The 14,714-nt window shown below is 35.2% G+C and overlaps 1 protein-coding gene across 2 annotated transcripts; it reads left to right on the top strand.

Moving 5' to 3' along the window:
- Positions 1–113: 113 nt before the first annotated feature.
- LOC109036949 (non-lysosomal glucosylceramidase) lies at positions 114–14,637 on the top strand. Of its 2 annotated transcripts, XR_002009415.2 has the most exons (17): positions 114–411; positions 1,125–1,213; positions 1,666–1,846; positions 2,747–2,915; positions 3,342–3,462; positions 4,235–4,353; positions 5,304–5,424; positions 6,181–6,307; positions 7,215–7,340; positions 7,761–7,877; positions 9,472–9,716; positions 10,261–10,519; positions 10,760–10,902; positions 11,359–11,465; positions 12,009–12,200; positions 12,546–12,810; positions 13,652–14,637. XR_002009415.2 is itself a non-coding variant. In XM_019051387.2 (16 exons), exons 1-16 carry the CDS (start codon positions 269–271, stop codon positions 12,720–12,722), a joined length of 2,436 nt encoding a protein of 811 aa, XP_018906932.2. In that variant the 5' UTR covers positions 114–268; the 3' UTR covers positions 12,723–14,637. The 2 variants fall into 2 exon arrangements, 1 of the variants encoding a protein (XP_018906932.2); XM_019051387.2 differs by having other exon boundaries at positions 12,546–14,637.
- The last annotated feature ends 77 nt before the right edge of the window (positions 14,638–14,714 follow it).

The raw sequence follows: 14,714 nt of genomic DNA, 5'->3' as shown, positions 1-14,714 counted from the left end.
ACGTCACAATACGTTGTCGGTGAGGAGTCTTTCGTCCAATCAGAGGCAAGGAACTTTTGATGACTCTTGTTTTGTTTTTGTTGTCATTTCTTATCAGTAATCACAGTACGAGCTCACCTGTTCAATTTGTTGAATTTCAATATCATTATCATTATTATCAATACCTGTCGAAGTGTCAAGCTGTCGACAGATGTAAAGTTCTGTGATATTTTCCCGCAATGAATAATTCGTCTTTTTATTTTAATCTCAATTTTATTCCCAGTTTTTAATGATGTCTGTTCTCAGTGATTTTGAAAAGGTTCCTCAATTTGGGTGGAAAGTTAATCTTGATCATACGTACGAAGAACACAAATCTCCTTTCTGTCTACCCAGAATCAAACAGATCATCTATCTTCTTCCTCTGTTGGTTCGGTAAGTATGTTTTAATTGTAATCACTGAGCGTACTATCGAAGGCGGCTTTTTAAATTTTAAAGATACGCTTCTACTAACGTGAAAAATGCAATATGATCAAAAGGTATTCATGATGAAATCAAAAGTTTAAAGTCGCCAGTAGTATGAATGTGTTATAACGGATGCTGGCTTCCAAAGCTTTTCATATGATGTTACCAACTCTAATACATGCTTTTGTCAGGTGTGTCTAAACGAGTACCAAATTCTGGGAGTGGATACCTATGAAACCTCAATTCAACCATACCTAAACGCAGTGTTGTATTTCTAACCAAAACGCATTCACTTCTCAAAAGAGCTGGCATGAACATACCTGTTACCTGTCATTGTTTGGGCCGAACATCTCTTTCAAGTATCTGTTTCAAGTAGATATCGGTCTGCTCGACCGAACAGGACACCACTGAAGAGTCCTGCATTGAACTCCTTCAAGATGATGTACCTAGTCTTTTTTTTAGATCAAGCAGAATTTACTCCTAATGGCTGGTGTAGGAAAAAAAAGTGAGTGCTTTTAAGAAAGGGATCATATTAACTCATTCAGAAATTGCAGTTGTTCCAGCCTTCTTAACCTTTTACTTATGTTTAGTACCTTTATTAACATTTTGTAGACTTTGTTATTAATCCAATTTTGCTTCTTTTTTCCCTTTTCTTTCTTCTTTTTTTTCTTCCTGTTTTGCAGTTATTTTATTTATAACGTATCATGTATCATTTGTGGAAGAGTTCCTGTGATGGATTTCTTGCGTCTCAGAAAAGCCCAACAAAAGTATGGTAAGTTTTTGAGGAATTTTTTCTTATCTGAGTACAAGGATAACAGTGCTTACCACTCGACAGAAATTAGAATTTGATTTTCCGTTACGATTAACTTCTTGCAAAAGTAAAAAAAAAATTTAGAACTAAGTAATGGTAGACAAAACATTTTAACAAATCTCCGGCAAGGTTTAAAGTCTGGTACAACATTGTTTTACTTCAAAGTAAGCAGCAGATTGAGTAAGGATTCTGATTTTATAACTTTGTATGAATAATGTCAAGGTATATCTACAGAAAATACTATTGTCTCTAAACAGGCCTTTCTTTTTTTCCTCATTAAACTGTTAAAGGGAGTACAGAACTACCTTCTGTAGTCTTGATCAAAATTGGAATTTTGTTTATTTGTATGTTTTTTTTCATTTGTTTTCATGTAATTGGTAATCATTTTTATGTAACCTATCTCTGTTGCGTAGGAGTACCCTTTGGTGGCATTGGTGGAGGGTCGATCGGCCGAGGATTCCGGGGTGAATTTTGCCGTTTTCAAATGATACCCGGGCTGTATGACTATGACACCGCTGAAGCCAATCAGTTCATTTTGACCATTAGAGATGAGGACAAGAAGACAGTTTTCCAGCAAGTTTTATCTGCTGCTGTGTAAGATCACATTTATACTGAAGCAACTGCACGCACTTCTTCCTCCTATCATTCTCAGCTCCCATCTGAGGCCGCAGTATCTCTCAGATAGTATGGTTGTTAAGATAGTATGCTTCGATAATATGGTGCCCTATAAGTTGTTATCGAGTCATTCCATGAGAATTCGGAATTTGGGAAAAAAGGTTTCTTTCAGAATTGAGCTGTCCAAAAAAAGTGGCAAAAACTTATTGTGTCAAGCACTCCACGAATGCATTCCAAAAATGTTAAACTAAGAATTTCAGACAAAACAAAAATTGGAAAATGTTGTGTCAATGAACATTTCTTACCAGAAAATAGTCTGAATTTTGGTCATCACAGAATTTGATTTTTGCAAGTTAACTTTCAAAAATCAACAAAATCAATTGAAATTTGTAAAACATATTATGTTTATGGCTAAGTTTTACAAATGAGTAAAAACCATGTTGTTGAAGGAATAGGAAAGTTTTTGACAGCCTTTGAAGGCAGAGATGAGTCTTGCCATTTTTTATGGAACTCCAAAACTCACTTCCCTCCGGTGTAACTAAGGTGCCTAACAGACTTAAACTAAATTTGTCACCCGAAAAAGAAAACGAAAAATTACTGACATTTGTTTGCTTACTTTTAAAGTTTTAAATAATGCATTCAGTAGATAAAAATTATCCAAAACTTGATTCCTAGGTGTAGCACCTCTCAAATGTTTCTATCTCCATACTTAAATGTAGCTCAACATTAATACTACATCAGGGTGTTTAGTAATTACATTATAGTTTAAGAACAGGGGAGGGGAGAAAGTAACTGAAGCGTGAGATATCAAACATTTTTGTGATCTTTTGTTACTATTCAAAGGTTGTAAAGTGCTTGTGCACTTTTTTTTTCTTGTAGGGAACCCAGAAGGAGTGGTGCATTGTCAAGCTGGGACTGGAATTTTCCCGGTAAAAACGCAAGTTATACTGGTTTGTTCCCTCGCTCTTGGACCGAGTACAATATACCGGAGCACAATCTTAGATTAATTTGTCGCCAAGTTTCTCCTGTCATTCCACACAACTACAAGGTGAGTTTTGCAGAAATGCTGCATTGGAAAGGAAAGCCAAACAACTTGTCGATCTACCGGGACAGTTTATTTTTGCTTTTTCTTCAAGTACCTCATTCACTGATTTATTAGAATTTGATGTGATCCATTGAAAAATCACCAACAGATTGTTATAACATCAACAGTAATCGTATCTTAAAAGGGATGTTGACCGAGATTGCGGTTTTCTTGGAAATAAATATTTACTCTATCTAAGACAAGTGGGTAATTTTCAGATCAAATTTCTGCATGCTTCTCCTCCATAGCATAACAGATAAACAACTAAAAAAACCTCCACCTGCGATTCTCAAGATTCGAGACTGATGAGTTAGTAGGTTAATCTGCATGAAAAAGGAGGGATTTGACGGGATGACAAGATTCACTTTGTATTTTTTTCTTGTACTTCAGGATAGCTGTTTGCCAGGAGGAGTTTTTCTTTGGACGTGTGAAAATAATAGCGATACCTTGAAAAACGTAACAATTACCTTTACTTTTAGCAGTGGCTGTGGAAACAACAAACATGTTTCAGGTGTGTAATTCTTCTCAGCCATCCAGGTGTTTCAAAGAAACTATCTCTAACTCAATTATTTATAAACGCACCACTTGTGACCCATCATCTAGAGCCATCTTGTTACTGCCGTCTGAAAATCCTACCTTTTAATTTTCAATGATTTATGAAAGTGTCCTTTGACATAAGCATTTTTCCTAATTAATCTAATTATCAAGAACTACTTTTCTTAAAATGATAATCATGCCTATGGAACTATTTTGATTGAGTGTGCGTAATTAAGGTTAAACCCTATCTTCAAGATTATTCAATCATATACACAAAGCTACTCCAGTACTCGCCGCTCGCCGGAAATAATTTAGCTGTAGAATTTTTGGTTGTCTCTCGGCTGAATGGCTGAGTTAAGATTAACGCAAATGTAAACAAGCAACAGGAACTGTCCAGTCGAGGATTGTTTAATCTGAAAACAACTAAAATAGTTGATTTTAACAATGTAATCTCTTCTTTTTTGCACTGAGCTATTTTGTTCTCAGGAGAAAAATTCTAGACTGGTGGTTTTTGGAGTAATTCATTTTTTGAATGTACAAAGTTGCCTTTTTTGAAGGACATTAAGAATACTGACAGAGTCAAGGATACTTCAGCCTGAAAGTTGCTTGACAGGCGTAAATTCATTCCTCAATTAATGTTCTGCAAGCAAAAAGCTTTACTGCACCCCCAAAAAATTGTGAGCTTGCTAAGGGATTTAACCTTTCTTTAATATATTTACTTTATATTATGTTTATTTCCATCTCAGATTCATGCGAAACAGACTCTTTCTCTTCCAAGGGGAATCTCGCTCAAGTATCAGGTGCTACAATTAAACAGAAACTTAACAATATGAATTGTTCCTATTCTATAGCTGCTCTCAAAAATGTAAGTGTTACTTTTATCAATATGTGAGACTTGAATGTCATCCTCAAATGTATGTATCCATAGGTGGAATGGAACTGACAAACGTTATTCATATTGCACTATTATTTTTTAGGTGATACAAATCTGAAGTTTGAAAAAGTTGAGATATTTTACTTTTTCTCTCAGAATGTTTTTGAAGTGTGAGATAGTCTAAACAACTTTCTTGCCTTCATAGTTCAGGGAGAAACAAAATTTTCCAAGAATTACAATTAAATTTTCCTTTTTTTCCAAAAGTAATGTTTTACATACAAATTGAATCAGTGACAAGAAAACACACCAACCCAAAAAAATAAAAATAATCAAGACACACACAAAACTGCACAGCAAGCAAAGAATTTAGTCTAAGACTAAGATTTTTGTTGCCAAAAGACAAGCACTCATGGTCACTTTAAAGGTCCAAATTTGAACAGATGCGCTAACTTCAATGACCTTTATGAAAAATTACTGTTGTTAATGAAAATTGAGCATTTTGAAGCTACCGAGTTGGTGTGTTTTTGTTCTCACTGATTCAATCGGGAGTGAGATAAATCTTTGGACATGCTTTTCGTGGATAACATTTATCATGTTTTTCAAAGAATGAAACCTCCCTCATTAAATGTAGGTATGTAATTGGCACCTGAATGAATCTATCTATTTGCTCTCAGACTTGTACAACCGACCCAGCAACTCGCGGCAGTGAATTCGAGATTTTCACCTATTTTTGAGCCTTGTACATACATCTAAAATACAGGGAAAAATTTATTCGCTGCTATGGCATTCATCTAGCAATGTCTCAGTTTCCATATGAAAATCTCTAATGTGATTCACCATTCCCAATATAATCACAGGCTCTCTAATTTCTGTAATTCCATCACACTTGCTACTTTGTGCCTCTAAATCTCATTAATTTGAAGTTGTGTCCTTTTTATCAGGTTGAGCAGAATATTACTGTCACTACACATTTTGATCCAGCTGGAAGTGGTGAAACTCTCTGGGAAACTTTAAAATGTGATGGAAATTTGAGCGCCATGAACCAAACCAGTCATATTGGAAGTAGGTTTGCGCCATCGATCATTAATTTGTTAAAGGATAGCAAAAGAGATTTTAAGATAGCAAAAAGTGCAAGTGAAGCAATTTTAGATGCTATTTTCCATCATTGTGAGTGAAAGAAATATTATGTTTTCAATACACGGAGAATAAAATTTGCTGAAGTAACATCCCGGATGTTAAAAATCTGCGCGACAACTCTTGAATGTTGATATGAACGCTATCGTTGTTAATTCAACGTAGCTAGGATGTTACTTTAACAGCCAAAGTGTCTATAACAACATTCAAGAGTTGTCACACAGATTTTTAACATCCGGGATGTTACTTCATCAATTTTTTTTTTGTGTAAGACTTTCAGCTGGCATTAAAGTTTAAAAATTAAAGAGAAGTAGTTGCTAACAAATTCAGATTAGATTTCCTTTCTAAAGCCACTTCATTGGATCATATATTTACAAAAACATATTGCTATCAGTATAAATTCAAGATTCTCATCGCAACAAGAAGAGAAAATGAATTTTATTCAATTCTGTAAAGTAGCAAACTTTTAATTTTGTATACCCTCTCTTTTCTTTCTGGAAAATCTGTTTTAATAAATTGTTCAAAGAATGTATTTTACATATTTTTAAAAGTAGGTTTATCACAGTGATACACGTCTCTAATCTTCCTCTTGATACTCTAAACGGTGAAAATTTTAAAAATAAAGGGGGAAAATTAATTATGACTATATTGACACATGTTTTATATTTTTATTTTTGAATCCAGAAAATGTTGGTGTAGCTGTTGCCTGTGAATGCCAAATTAGTCCAGGAGGTGCTAGCAACGCACAATTTGCTCTCACTTGGGACATGCCTGTGATAAAATTCCTTGAAAGTCCCAAAACTTTTACAAGGTTAGTTAATCAAGGCTTCCCAATTTACTCAAACCAGTGTACTTTGTTTAACAGTAAAGCAGGGGTAAAGAAAACGCAGAACTGCGGGTCATGTTAGAGGTGACAGGTGATAAGTAGGAAAACCACAAGTTTCTTTCCCTCTGAATTTTTGCGATTGTCATCATACGAGGAAATATTGTGACCACAATATACTTTGCAATACTGCAAGAAAACTTCCAGACTGAGTCTGTCCAAAAGTTTGTGACTGCAAGTCATAATTTTACCCCAGGAGATTTGAAGGTATCTCAATCTACTTGTGAGAATTTCAAAATTTTAACCCTTCAACTCATTTTCTATGGAAAAGTGTCCGTTTATTATGTGCTTTAAATTTTATTTTGAAGCTATCATTAAAATTCAGGAAACACTCTGAGTCCTAAGAAAAAGTTGGAAACTTTCTAAATCCATAACTGAAAAGACTTTGTTTCTCAGAAAAGAACTTTCTACCTCTTGCACCTTTATTAGAATATTTGTGATTTTTCAATCGTCAAAGCATCCCTTTCGTATATTTGCGAAGTTCAGACAAGCTGAAATATTGGTCAGCTTTTTGTCAGCACATACATTTTACTTCTTTTTGAGACTCGAGGAAAAGTTATGAAGCAAATTCTAGGAATATCTCTAGCATTTTTTAGAATAGGACAAATACGGTACTTGCTTGCTGTACGTTTTAAAATGATTTGATGTCTGCAAGAACAGATTTACTCAGTTCAGATTCAGTGTCTCTTAATTTGTGACTTCAAAGTTTTTTACTTCGCCTTGCAGGATGTTTAATTTCGCTAGTGTGTGCTTTTCTTTTTGGTCTACAACTCTATGTCTTGTACTGTTTTTCACCTTCAAACATTACAGACAAATTTGTTTATCAATTTTGCAGGTACTACACAAAATATTTTGGTTCAGAAGGTAGTAACAGCCCCAGTATGTGTGAATATGCTCTAGAAAATTACACAAAGTGGGAAAAAGAAATTTTTCAATGGCAGCAACCAACTCTTAATTCTATGTAAGTAACCCTTACTAACTTAGCAATATCCAGAGCATTGTAACTAAATGGAGACAAATCTATGCAATGTCTCTAATTTAGTTCCTTCAATTTTTTTTATTTTTAAGTACTTGCTTTAATTTCCCTTGTCAGGCTCGGCAAACGTTAGCATGCCATCATTACGCAATGATTAAAACTACCATTCTTGGCTGACAAATGATAATTTCTCCCAAATAAACACATATCAAATCTTATTTAGATTGTTCATTCAATGGCAAACCCTAATTTTCCAGCAAACCTATGCTTACCGAAGCAGGCTGATGATGAAAGTGCCGTTCTTTACCATGTTACAAATTTCTGATTCACCCTAATGGATGCTTTTTCTCCTACCCAAAGTCTTTCATCCTTAAAACAACACTTCTGTCTTTTGTGTTTCTCCAGAACTTTACCCAGTTGGTACAAGAGTGCTATTTTCAATGAACTGTACTATGTTGCTGATGGCGGTACGCAATGGCTTCTCATGGATGATGTAGATGAACTTCCATCTACTGATATACGGTAAGCAGATCACAAAGATTCTGCATTCAGCATGTGTTTTTGTCAAGACGGTCATTAAGGCAGATTTTTTAATTTCCTCTAGTTTGATTGGTTTTAATGATCTGTCTTGTTTGGGAGAATGGCAAATTTTTCTCCTTTTCAAGAGAAAAAAAAATAAAACAAGAATTTTTCCATGCCCAGGCCAATTTAAGCTCATGTGAAACAAGAGTAATAGTTCCTGTTACTGCTTGTCAAATAGGAAGGGGTAAAAATGTATCGATCAGCCATTAGGACTCGCTTGTTTTCTAGACAGGAAAGTGTGAAAATGCGTCTGCTCTGCGGAAACGGTAAATTAATTGGAAAGAAAATGGGGCGTGGTGAAGTACCTACGATTTTGGTGCTTAAGACTTAATCATTTTTCGTTGTAGATAAGTTTTGATCTCAAACTGGTATAAATTTTCTGCAAACATTGTTGTGTCTGCTCTGTAATGTAGGCTCATACATTTTTGTTCATTATGGTCTATTGCAAAATTGTTCTCAATTTAATCCAGTGTTCTGTGATATCAATCATGGAAGATCGCATTGTGAATCTTTATTTAATTTTCTTATGTACTAATTTTTTTGAGTCTTATCGCTACTTAATGATAAGCTATAAGATTTTGGTTCAAAGGACGATACATACTTACGTTGGATTATTCTGCCATGCTAAGGAAAAACTCCATATGAGCATTCAGGCGTTACCATATTTCCTTCAATAAAAAACGAACTTTTAGGAAAATTCTAACTATATTTCCTCCAATTTTTCAGAAAATTTTGTTTGCAATTTAATCTAAAATAACTGAAAATTTCCAGGAAGAATATGCACAACTTTCTTCAAAAATACATGTCTTATTCGGGGAGATTTGCCAACTCTCGAAAGTTCATACGGCGTTCTTCTTTAGCACGGAAGTATTGGTGCTCCATGAAAACATTCTAACAGAACAGCCGATAGTAGCTCCTTCATATCACTTTTACAATTACCATAATAAAAGCAACAGAAAAGGGAATAGTATTTAAACAAATAAAAACCATAATCAAATTTATCTCTACCAGAACAGAAATACTATTTCAAATAAGCCAGATCAACCTAAAGACTGTAATATTGACTGTAAGTAAATTTCGAGACTGTAAACTCTTTTATTTTTAATTAACCCTGATATAAAAAGTTGCTCTGCTCTACTTTTGAGGCCAAAACTTACTAAAGCCTTTTTCTTTTGATTTCGACAATACTTCTGGGTTTTGTCTAAGACGTGAGAGTGGCTTCCTGCCAGGCAGTAAATCTGATCATTTCATAGTATGATGTAGGGGCTTTTTCTCAAGCTTAAGGATAAAAATAAAATTCTTAAGATGAAGCGACTACTTCTTTCAGTGCTCCATTGCATAAAAGGAATCTGTAAATTGAAAAAAAAAGAAAAAAAAAATTATCCTCACAAGGTAACAGAGCCACTAAGAGAAGAATCCTCTCAAGGGATATGGCCCATGAACTGAACTATAGCACTCAGAAACGTGCATTATTTGCTAATTTTTTAAATCAGGTAACACAACTACTTTAATTATGCTTTTTATTGTATTTTAGGATAGAGTACGGAAGGTTTGGCTACCTTGAGGGACACGAGTACATGATGTATAACACGTACGATGTTCATTTTTATGCATCTTGGGCTTTGATCCAGTTGTGGCCTCGTTTACAAGAAAGTATTCAGTATGAGTTTCGATCGACAATTGATTATCAATCGCTCGATACAAGGAAGAACTTATACAATGGAAAACCCATGTATAGAAAAGTGAAGCACACCATACCTCATGATCTCGGCGCTCCAGGCAAGCTATTTATGTTTAACATTTTCTGCGATAATCATAGCAACGATTTTTTTATTCCAAATACTAACCCTTCAAATATTTTGGTATTACCTAGAAAGCACTCTGTATTTGCCCTTTTTAAGTTTTGTTCAAACTTGAAGTTTTAACTTCAGTTTCGGTGTAGGGTTCAGTTTCAATTCAGGTAATATCACCCTCTGTTTAAAAAATTGGGAGGATATGAAGTTTTTCTCACCTTTGTTTCATCAATCAAGACAGAATAAGATCCACACCGCTGAGTTCTAAATGCATCTTTGATGAAATCAAGTGAAGAGGAAAGTATCGTCTGCACCAATAGGATCGTTGATACGCCACTCAAATGTTTTTCTAAGTGCGATTTTTAAAGTCTACATCAATAATGGGCATAGAAACTATGAACTTTAGCGTCTCGTTATTTTCAACTAAGTTTGAAGACTTAACCATCAAAATACGACTATCTTACATAAAAAGCTGACTCTCAGCTAATTTCTGAAGAACTCTCTTAACATCGCTGTTTTCTCTTTTCTAGGAGAAAATCCCTGGCTAGAAATAAACGCTTATCCTGTCCACGATGTGTGTGAGTGGCGTGATCTCAATTTGAAGTTTGTTCTTCAGTGCTACAGAGATTATTCGTTGACCAAAAATATCAAGTATCTAGGAGACATGTGGCCTCAGTTGAATTCGGTCATGGAATATTCGCTTAAGTGGGATTCCGATAACGATGGAATGATTGAAAATGGAGGTTTCCCAGATCAGACGTATGATGCATGGACAATGACAGGTGTCAGGTCAGTCCTTTTTTTATAACTCTTGTTCATCAGTAGGGAGACAAACTCTTTTCTTTTTATTTTTTTTATTTTCTTTAGGAATAGGCGCAGCCATAAATAATAAAATTTAACTGGGAAATGTCTTAACTAAGATTTCGTTCGCATTTATTGCCCTAGCTATCTCTCTGGAAATTGTGAGAGGCGGAATAATGCTTGTCGAACTCATCAGGTGGCTAACGTTTTGTGTTATTTTTTGTTTAGTGCTTACTGTGGAAGTCTATATTTTGCTTCCTGCTTTGCCATGAGCAAAATGGGAGAGGCACTTGGTGACGCTGAAGCATCGGCTCTGTACCACACAAGGTTCTCAACTGCAACTGAAGTATTTGTAAAAAAACTATGGAATGGTAATGCTCAAAATTTTCTATTTTTCCACTTAGATGTTTGAAAAAAAAAATTATATAACTTCATTTAGTTTACTAAAGTAAGCATTTCTTTATAGGAGGAAAATTAAGAAAGAAAAAATTGTTCTTATATTTACGTTTTGTAACACTTAATGTTTAGCCCTTCTTTCTTTTTTCTCCTTTCTTTTCCTCAGTTTCACAAATACAGTACAAAAATTAAGCACTGAATTTTACAAATGTAATAAAAGCTCTTGTTTTTATAACGAATTTCTCACGAAAAAAAAAAAAGATAGAAAGAAAAGAAATTGTATTTTGCCATTGAAAGCTGAGGTACTAAGGATTGTTTGAAAACCTGACTTGAAGTATCCATCCTCTTTCAGTCTTCATTCAGCTTGTTTTATATTTTGAAATCAATCAGAAAGTAATGAATGTTTTGTTTTTATTTTTTGTTTTGATCAGGCCAGTATTACAATTTTGATTGCTCTAGTGGACCAGGGCACCAGTCAGTTATGGCAGATCAGCTGTGCGGCCTATGGTATTTGCGAGCTTCTGGGGTCAAAGATGAAGTGAGTTATTTGATCCGAATTATTTAATGAGTTTTTGTATCCAATCCACCTCTATTGGGTCTTCTAAATATAGGTGTTTAAACGAATTCTTCCGGGTAAGCTATCGGTTTCGTCTTAAACCGATACTGGTGGCAGTACCGACAGTGGCGATGATATCGTTAACGGCTGATCTTATCAGAGTTCTGAGAGCTTGCATTCAATGCATTGTTGCCTTGTGTGTCAGTTTGTCAGATTGCCTAGTGCGGCGGCGCGTAAAATAGATGCACACACATGGCAACAGCTTATTTTCGTCAGCTCCGAAAATTCAGATTGCTATTGGCAAGAGCCCTCTCATCGTAACTTTTCTTAAAGGAATCGTTTCGGTAGCTTACTGACAACCGATATAACAGCCCTACTTCTAAGAGTGATTCTTTCCAAGAATCGAGAAGATAGCCAGAAAACTCAACCCCAAACCTGGAGGACCAGTGTCTGATTTGGCACTCCAAGTAAGTCTTCATTAAATTTTTCTTATTATAATTCCAGGCTTAATTTTCCTTGTTTTAGATTCTTCCCAAGGATCAAGTCAAGAGTGCTTTGCAAACCATTTTCAATCTGAATGTCAAATGTTTTCAAAACGGCACGATGGGTGCTGTGAACGGAATGCTTCCCGATGGCAGTATTGATGTCTCTGCAATTCAGAGCGAGGAAATGTGGACGGGTGTGTCATACGGTCTTGCCGCATTTTTCATTCATGAGGTAAGGATCTTTTAAGGTCTCAATTTTTCTGAGTGCAGGCTTAGGAGACTAACTTGTTTTTTCTGTTATATTTAACATCACAGCTAGATCGTGCTGAGAGAGAATTGCATAAAAAGGAACATCAAAAGGCTCCATCAAGGCAATCTGATATTTTGGGATACATTTCCACAATTTGCTGATCTTCATTGATACCGGAGTTAGAATTCATGATATTATATCTTGCAATAGTCTTTTGAAAGTTCTCCTCCTTGAATTTCACTGAAGGTACATCCTTATGAGAGAAGTTAGTGTTCTTATTAAGAAAGGGTACCCAAGATTAATTCTATTTCCCATCAAATTTTGCAGAATATGGAATCGGAGGGATTCACTACAGGTGCTGGAGTTTACAAAACGACCTATCACACAACTGGACTAGCTTTTGAAACCCCAGAAGCTTTCTATGAAAACAAGAAGTATCGCTCAATCGGCTACATGCGACCACTCTCTATTTGGGCGATAAATCGTGCATTGACTCCGTCTTGATTAAAAGAGTCATCGAATCTCAAGAAAAATTATTCCTACGAACTTTTGTAAGCTCTTCACTTCTTAAAGTTCTGTTTGTTCCCCTCAGGTATGGCATATGCTAAATCACTTTCTTTAGTTGTAATTGATATATCACCAAATTGTTCTGTCCGTTTGATGATTTGTCACTACAAAGTAATTTTTCGAACAATCTAGAAGTTAGGGTACATGTTACTAGTCAGAACACAGAATGCTGTATTTAAATAATGAAGACTAAACACTTTTCTCTCGTCAAAAACTGTTGACTCCATTTATGGCACTTTGAGCCCCTGCTTCAGTGTTTTGAGCCCACTCAATTGAAGAAATGTATCATATTTCCATGTTAAAAAGACTTATAATGAAAGAACCATATTGTCACTTAGAATTTCAAGCAATACACTCTGCTTAGCACTGCGGAGAATATTGGCTTCCTTTTAGCACATGCAAGACTTTTCAATTGTGGTCATCATTTCTGCTATTTTTATTGCAACATTCCAGAATCAAGGTATCCAAATACCTTTTTTTCAATTTCGAAACAGACTTAGCAATTTATATCTTCTCAAAGTTTTAATGTGAATTTCAATTGAAAGACATAAAAGAAGACTTTTTATTTTGAACTTTAGAGCTTTTAATTTCTGTACATTTAAAATAATACCGAGACTTCATTGCAATTTTGGTTTGTTCATCGTAGTTACAATACTTTCTTTGCAAGTTCCTAGATTTCTTTCAAGTATCAAAAACTGTTAAGGCTGATTTTTTCAAGAATAAGGATTCCGTTTTTGAGCTGATTCTTGCTGAATATCCTTTTAATGTCTACTTACTCAAGCTATAAATACTTGGTGAGCAAGATTCTGAAGTCAGCAAAAAAGTAAACAGATAATCTTAGTCCTCATACTCTGTGTGTTTCTCAGGCGCTTTTGATACCTAGGCTGGAAGGTGCCGAGTTGAGAAATTACGGATAAGTCTAGCATGCCATAAAGGAAACTAAATCGTGGACAGTCTGAATTTACATGATTTCAAGCTGAATTTGGAGGTAATGTTGAGTATAGAACTTGTAGTTGACTGGGGCCAACAAAATCCGAACTCAAGACTCTTCCTCTATAAATTACGCACAATGTAAAGAGAGGGTCAGTTGGAACCTGACAGTCAGAATAGTTTTTTATTTTTATTTTGTTATTGCCTTGTAAGTATTGTTGGAATGAATGTTACCATCATAAAAGTGAATGTACAACCATGTTACTTTCATCAGTGCTTTTGTTAATTCGCAATATAATACCGCCCTTCCTTTTACCTGAGCAGATGAATCGCATTGCCCCTTTTCTAGGTCTAGGTCTAGGCAGAGAACGATGAATTTTTTATGCTATGCTTCTTGAGTTCTTTAGACAATTTCTATTGCCCCAGTCTATTCCAGGAATAATTTCCAAGCGAAGGAACTGTTTTGTCATTTCCTTACTTCCAAATAAAAAGTGAGTAGTCTGTTGAATTCGCCCACTAGTCCGTTGAATTACATATCAGTAGCCTGATACAGGAAGACCCTAACTCCATTCCAGCCACTTCCAGTTGTCAAGGTATAACTTCGTATCAGCTTCAATGATTCTAACAAAAACCACAATTTTTAGAACTTCACATCTCAGAACTGGCGCTAGTTCGGATATTATTTTTGCGGACATGGAAAGAATGGACATTTAAGAATTCTGACAAACCAACGGCTTAGTATGTACTCCCAAAAATGTGACGTAGGTGCCCTTTTTATTCTGGAATACTTATATGTTCTTTCACCGCAGTAATTTGGTTAATAGGTATAGATGAACTTTTGTACAAAACTGTTGAGGGATAGTAAGACTTGTATACTATTATGTAAATAACATTTTTTGAATAATGGTTTAATTTATGTACACTTCTGGTGTTTTTTGTGATTATGTGTAAGGCCTTGTCTCCCCAGGACCGTTTCATGAGATTCGGCGCAGGGTCGAT

This window comes from Bemisia tabaci, chromosome 6 (assembly GCF_918797505.1).
Source record: "Bemisia tabaci chromosome 6, PGI_BMITA_v3".
NCBI lineage: Eukaryota > Metazoa > Arthropoda > Insecta > Hemiptera > Aleyrodidae > Bemisia > Bemisia tabaci.
This window is presented reverse-complemented; position numbering and strand designations above follow the sequence as displayed.

Bases quoted from the DNA above. Each gene is read 5' to 3' on its own strand.
- LOC109036949 (XM_019051387.2), top strand. From the start codon at position 269: ATGATGTCTGTTCTCAGTGATTTTGAAAAGGTTCCTCAATTTGGGTGG. The intron at 1,847-2,746 runs GTAAGATCACAT...TTTTTCTTGTAG, and splicing joins CAAGTTTTATCTGCTGCTGT to GGAACCCAGAAGGAGTGGTG. The intron at 6,308-7,214 runs GTTAGTTAATCA...TCAATTTTGCAG, and splicing joins AGTCCCAAAACTTTTACAAG to GTACTACACAAAATATTTTG.